Source organism: Zingiber officinale, chromosome 10A, assembly GCF_018446385.1.
Source record: "Zingiber officinale cultivar Zhangliang chromosome 10A, Zo_v1.1, whole genome shotgun sequence".
Classification (NCBI taxonomy): domain Eukaryota; kingdom Viridiplantae; phylum Streptophyta; class Magnoliopsida; order Zingiberales; family Zingiberaceae; genus Zingiber; species Zingiber officinale.
Window position 1 is genome coordinate 88,013,766 of NC_056004.1, and position 7,271 is coordinate 88,021,036.

Here is a 7,271-nt window from a genome sequence, read left to right on the forward strand (position 1 = left end):
AGAAAATGAAGTCAGATGGCACAATTGATAAGTACAAGCCTAGATTGGTAATCAAAGGATACTGACAACAAGAATACCTTGATTACTTTGATACATATTCTCTAGTGTCGAGAATAACTTTCACAAGAATATTGTTGGTTATAGCCGCTATGGAATCTCGAATTACATTAGATATATATAAAGACAACCTTTCTAAACTGGGATTTAGAAGAGTAAATCTATATGGAGCAACCTGAAGGGTTTTTAATACCAGAACAGAATAATAGGGTTTGTAGATTGGTGAAGTCATTATATGGCTTGAAATAAGCATTAAAGCAGTGACATGAGAAATTTAATAATGTCATGAAGGAATGTGGGTTCAAGATCAATGAATATGATAAATGTGTCTATAAAAAAGCCACGGAGAATAGCTATGTCATCTTGTGTCTTTATGTAGATGACATACTTATTATTGGAAGTAATGATAAGATTATTAAATCCACTAAGGACATGTTAAACTCAAGATTTGACATGAAGGACATGGACTTAACTAATGTGATTCTAGAAATCAAAATTCTTAGAATCATAGAAGGATTTATTCTTAGTCAGTCTCATTACATGGATAAGATTCTTGAGAAATTCACCAAGGGTGATATTGTGTTAGCACGAACGTCGATAGATATGAGTTAACATTTATCAAAAAATCAAGGAGAAAATATCTCTTAGATAGAGTACTCTTGAGTGATTGGAAGTTTAATGTATTTGATGAATTGTACACGACTGGACTTGGCCTACAAAGTAAATAAACTGAGTAGATATACGAGTAATTCCAGTGTTGAGCATTGGAAAGGTATAACAAGAGTACTAGATGCTTGAAGTATACTCATGAATATGGACTGCATTATAAGAAATATCTTGCTATGATCAAAGAATACAACAATGCGAGTTGGATATCTGATATAAAAGACTCTAAGTCTACAAGTGAATATATGTTCACTTTTGGAGGTGCAGCAATTTCCTGAAAATCTTCTAAGTAAATTGTAATAACCAAATCCATGATAGAATTTGATTTTGTAGCTCTTGACAAATGTAGTGAAAAGGTTGAATGACTACAACAATTCTTAGAAGATATTCTAAGATGGCTGAAATCTATACCGGTAATTTATATACATTGTGATAGTCAATCAGCAATTGGTCGGGTATATAACTATCTATATAATGGTAAGTCTAGACATATACATCATAGACATAATATCATTAGACAACTACTCTCGACAGGAGTTATCGCTATTAACTATGTAAAATCAAAGGATAACCTAGCAGATCCATTAACTAAGGGGTTAAGCAGAGAGTTAGTTGCAAGCTCATCGTGAGGGATGAGCTTGATGCCAATGAAAAATATTGGTGCAAAGGAAACCTAACCTATGTAGACTGGAGATCCCAAAATCTAACTTCAAAGGAACAACCTAATTGTATCGACAAAGTTACTCACTGTGGGGGAACGACCCAATGTACCAATGAAAGATGGAGATTAAGCACGCAAATTTTAATGATCCAGTAGAGTAATGAGGAATACTCTTAAGAGATCACCTATGTGAGAAAGAAGTTGGGCCATTTCAAAGGGAATTGGAGACAAAATTCTTAGAGCTTCACACAGAATCAGGTGTGTTCATGACCAAGAACAAACACACTCATGAGAATTGAGTTGTATCATAGAGACTCTTGGGGTGAGATATGTCAATTCTTACACAGACAGCATAACAATTCAAGGATATCGCGTCTACTGTCAGCCAGTAAACAAACAAATCTTCATAAGGGAAGGTTCAAAGGATAAAACCTATTTCTCCTATACTGGACTCAACTACTGAATGCTATCATATATCCTATTTCCATTTATGTTGGGGATTGTTGAATATATGTGAATAGAGAAGAGGTGGAAGAGGGAAGAAGCTCCATTATGAATGAGAGTTTAGTCCCACATTGGGAGTTTCAAGGCATATTTGTTGGTTTATATTGATTCACATTCATTGATGTTGTGAACAAATACATGTGGAGAGGCTCTCTCTCACACGTGGGTGCGCAGGGAGGTGCAAATTTATGGTTCAGATTGTACTGAACCAAGCTGACTCGTGTACGAGCATGATCTACGTGCGTCAAATGTCTGACCGATTGAGACAAAATTTATCCAAGTAGAATAACTAACATTTTTCCACATGATTTCTTTTTTATTACTCAAGAAGGTAATAGAAGCATTAAACATTGTTAATATTAATTTCATAACCTCTCGGATAGTAATGGTCGACCATTGATGGCCGACGACTCTTATTAATCCTTGGGTATTGAATGGTCATTACTCGAAGTTTAATGTAGGTAAGGGATGATGCTCCTATATAAAAGCGAGACCATGGTCTTGAGCAGTACACACATAGAAAAGCTGAAGCTCTCCACCTACGTTTCCCCTCCTCCTCTATTGTACATCTCTTACTCGACGGAGTATCTGTGATAGCAGTTGGGTATCTCTCAGTTAGTCATAACCATCAGTGTTTGGTGTGAATAACGGTTAACCGTTGTATCCTGGGAAACAACCAATCCAAGAAACCTCGAAGCACAGCCAAAGGTGGGGTGAATCTGTTTTAAGGAAACTGCGACCATCACAAGCCTTAGTCCACTTGCCCACTCGGTCGCTTAGCCCGCTGACCTACTCTACCCGCTCGAGTCGCTCTGTTGCTCGAGCAGCTCTGCCTTTAGGCCGCCCTGCCTTCTACTATTAGGTTGCTTTGCTTGGTCAGCCACTTGACTTGGTCGGTTTGATCAGTTGCTCCGCCCACTAGACCGCACTACCTAGTCAGCCAATCTACTCAGTCGGTCACTCAGTCTGCTCTACGACTCAGCCACCCTGCTCACTCGGCTCGATCAGCCACTTTTTTATACTGCCAGCTCAGAAGTTGTACCCGGTCGACGACTGTACTACACTCATCCACTAAGACTTGTTGTTAGGCGGTCTCTACTGCTTGACCTCTCAGCTGCCTGAACATTGGGGTCGCTAAACCTCTCTGCCCACTCGACCCACTCTACCCGCTCGACCCACTCTGCCTGCTCAGCCCACTCTGCCTGCTCGGCCAATCTTCTCGCTCAGCTGCTCTACCCGCTCGGCTACAATGCAATCTGCACTCAATACTTGGCAAAATCAACCTCCATTGGAAGCCTGAGATTATTTGCTCAGGTTATCTCGACAGATAAGTTGAATTTAATTTAATATAATTTAAATTATGCTAATTCCTCAAAATCTCTGGTAGATTGTCCAACATATTTAGTATATTGATAAGAATTTTATTAATAAATATGTTTCGTGAACATTATTCATGAACATTAACGATTAATGAGTTGAACACATATATGTTGAAGATTATTTGTTTAGTTTAACGAGCTTTCAAGCTAGTTTATTTAATTGATTTTGTGTATATTGAACAAATATAAACAAACTCTTACCAAGCAGAATATCAAACTTATCATAAGTTCATTTACGATCCTATTTATATATGTCAAGTTAATTAGAAAGGCAAGAAAATTATTAGAAAAAAAACTAATTAAAAGAGCACCCTTAAGTTTGTTGGAATCATTAAAGAAATCTTCCACTTTGATATGTTTTGTCAAAGGCATGTCCATTCTCTAATAATTCTATACAATTATTTAACTATCCTTTAATATTATTCTCTTTATTATCTCTTTAAATTTTGAATCGGTAGGATAACATATTTAACTTATTCAAAAATATTTATATTTTAATAATTATTATTTTATAATTATTACAATATGAATTCAATCATATTTATCTTATTATTCTCGTTATAATAACTAAGAAATCTTAATTACTATAATATATATTTAATTTGCTCATCTACTTATTCATGTTTAATAATTACGAAATCGTATTTATTACACTACGTTTGACCGGATCAGGATTAAATGTGAGATTTAGATAAAAAAATAATAATGAAAACAGTTGGAAAGGATAGTTAGGTAATTGTGATTCGAAGAGAAGAAAATTACATCGAATATCTACTTCCACTCAACAATAAGAATCACCAACCCAGATGCCCTTGGAAAGGAGGCGTCCTTATTTTGAAAATTCAAAAAACAAAAAATCATCTTAGTGCATCAATAAGGAAGATTTGTCCTTTGCTAAATTTTAAACTAGATTAGTCTATTGATAAATAGTAAACTTCATCCAGATGTATCTATCCATTGATAAAATATCAATAAGATAATTTTTTTTTAAAAAAAATGATTTTTTGGCATTTGATTTGATTTGTAGTTGTGCATCATCGTCCACAATCCAAGCAAGCACAATCAATCCACAGAGGCACAATAGCAGGAGCGATTAGCGCGTGAGCTCACGCTCCTCCTCATCGCCCATGGTGATGGATTCCACGCGCTCGCTCGCTCCCTTTGACGCGTCCAATTCCTATTCCGCCCTTTCGCCGACTTCTTCCCATATAAATTCCAATCGAATCTAATTGGTTATTCGCAGCGGTTTGCAGTCCGCAGGCACCGATCGATACAATCAATCCCACTGAAGCGTACAGACGGCGGAAGCGGCGACGACGACGACGACGACGTACATGGGCCAATCCGCCTCCGCCCCCTCCTCCTCCTCCTCCCGCCCAGTCACCTTCTCCGACCCCAGAGACTTCACCTCCGACCTGCCCGACGAGTGCCTCGCCCTCGTTTTCCAGTCCCTCGGGCCCGCCGACCGCCGGAGCTGCTCCCTCGTATCCCGCCGTTGGCTCGCCGTCGAGGGATGCTGCCGGAATCGACTCTCACTTGATGCCCGCGCTTCGCTGCTCGAGGCGGCGCCGTCTCTCTTTGCCCGCTTCGACGCCGTCTCGAAGCTCGCCCTCCGGTGCGGCCGCCGTTCCGACAGCATCGGCGATGAGGCCCTCGCGCTAATCGCGGCCCGCTGTCCCAACCTGGTGAGTCTCAAGCTCCGTTCTTGTCGCGCCCTCACGGATGTCGGCATGGCGGCCGTCGCCCGTTCCTGCCCGGGCCTCCGCAAGCTCTCCGTCGGCTCCTGCTGCTTCGGCGCCAAGGGTATCGACGTTGTTCTTCGAGGTTGTCCCCTCCTCGAGGATCTCTCCATTAAGCGCCTCCGCGGCCTGCACGACCTCGCCGCCACCGCAGGTCTCGTCGACGCGGCGCCCGCACTTCGCTCCGTCTGTCTCAAGGATCTCTACAATGGCCAGTGCTTCGCGCCGCTCATTGCAGGCTCTCCCAATCTCAAGACACTCAAGCTCATCCGCTGCTCCGGCGACTGGGACCCCCTCCTGGAAGCCATGGCCGGCAAGGTCTCCGGCATCGTGGAGCTTCACCTCGAGCGGTTGCAGGTGAGCGACACCGGACTCATCGCTCTGTCCGCGCGCGTCGAGCTCGAATTCCTCCACCTGGTGAAGACGCTGGAGTGCACCGACGCGGGCCTCGCCGCCGTGGCCGAGCACTGCCCCAGCCTCCGCAAGCTCCACATCGACGGCTGGAAGGCGGACCGGATCGGCGACGAGGGCCTCTCCGCCGTGGCCAGACGGTGCACCGGTCTCCAAGAGCTCGTCCTCGTGGGGGTCAACCCCTCAATCCGGAGTCTGGAGCTCGTGGCGACTCACTGCAACGCCTTGGAGCGACTCGCTCTCTGCGGCGGCGACACCATCGGCGACGCCGAGATCGCCTGTATCGCCGCCAAATGCTCGTCGCTGACGAAGCTCTGCATCAAAGCGTGCCCTGTTTCAGACAAGGGCATAGACGCCTTCGCCAGCGGATGCCCCAAGCTGGTCAAGGTGAAGGTGAAAAGGTGCGCCAGAGTGACGCCGGAATGCGCGAATCGGCTAGCTGCGAGCAGGAACGGCCATCTGTCCGTAAACTTGGTGCCTCCCGACGAGGGCCTAATGGAGGAGCAAGGGAGCGTCGCGGTCATCGAAGAAGGCGCAAGCGAAGAAAGCAACAATGGTGGCGAGGTAGCCGCTGACTCCGCCGCCGTTGACGCAGCGCCGGGCGGAGAAATCCCGACGAGTTGTAGAAGTAAAAGCAGGTGCACGGCGACGAAGATGCGATTGGGGTTGTCAGCGGCGGGGAGGAACATGGTGGCTTTCGCCATCAGGAGATGGTCGCACGGCGGCAACAATTCTGGACTGGGACCAAGTCAAGCATGACATGGTCACCTCCTTATTCTTCTTCTCCATTAATATCCATTTTGGAAAATTGCTGTGAACTCTGACCAGATCAAAATTTCAACAAAAAAAAAATGTGGAAAAGCTTTACTTCTCATGCTCAATGCTGACTTCTCTGCCGCTGAATACTGTTGTTAATCGTGAAGGAGTCATTCAGAGAAATTGTAGAAGATTTCAAGTCTCCTTTTTTTTTTTTTTTTTTTTTTTATTAATCTAGATATTCAATTTATCCAATATTAATTCTAGAAGGGATCGTATCGTAAAAATTTCAAATTAACTTACGAGTGTCTGATTAACTACTTGCCGTCGTACCTAACCCGGGGGGCTTTGTTTAAAGCTTTAGGTAGTGGAGGAGTTGGTTAGGGTTCAAAAAAATCAAATTGTATAAGTTTGCAATTTTTTTATTTTTCTGATTTATTTTATGTTCGAGAAGAATCTACTATCCGAATATCCTGCCGCATCCATCGATATCCACTAATTGGTTAGTTAATAGTGGAGTATTTTGACCATGTATTATTAGATTTATCAATATAGTTTCTTTTTTTTTAATTAAAGAATATATATATATATATATATATATATATATATATATATATATATATATATAATAAAGTATTAAAAGCTAAGCAAAGAAATATGAGACCCGTGAAGATGATTAGAGCCCGGGTCACTAGGACATATCTACGTTGCTCTACTTTGGATTGATGGTCAATTTGGCACGTTAGGGCTTTGCAAGTGAACGTCATCAGTTATGCTAAGGCTAAGCTTAGTTCTCCAAGCTCTCCACTTCGAGCTCAGATCTCCAAGCTCTGCACTCCGAGCTCAGTTCAATTTTTCACTCAGAACTCCATTAAGCTCTCGACTTCGAGCTCAGCTGTCCAAACTCTTCACTCCGAGCTCATTTCAATTCTTCACTCAGAACTCCATTAAGCTCTCGACTTCGAGCTCAGCTGTCCAAACTCTTCACTCCGAGCTCAGTTCAGTTCTTCACTCAGAACTTCATTAAGCTCTCCACTTTGAGTTAAGTTTTGTCATTCTAAGCTCAATTTGACTCTTTACTCCAAGCTCAATTTGTTT

General features: G+C 42.6%; 1 protein-coding gene across 1 annotated transcript; it reads left to right on the forward strand.

Annotated features, from left to right (window-relative positions):
- Window positions 1-4,342: 4,342 nt before the first annotated feature.
- LOC122027750 (F-box protein At1g47056-like) lies at window positions 4,343-6,298 on the forward strand. Its single transcript, XM_042586758.1, has one exon. The coding sequence runs from the start codon at window positions 4,602-4,604 to the stop codon at window positions 6,174-6,176; it is 1,575 nt and encodes a 524-aa protein (XP_042442692.1). The 5' UTR covers window positions 4,343-4,601; the 3' UTR covers window positions 6,177-6,298.
- The last annotated feature ends 973 nt before the right edge of the window (window positions 6,299-7,271 follow it).

What these genes read in the sequence shown, in the direction of transcription:
- LOC122027750 (XM_042586758.1), top strand. Translation starts at nt 4,602, where the DNA reads ATGGGCCAATCCGCCTCCGCCCCCTCCTCCTCCTCCTCCCGCCCAGTC.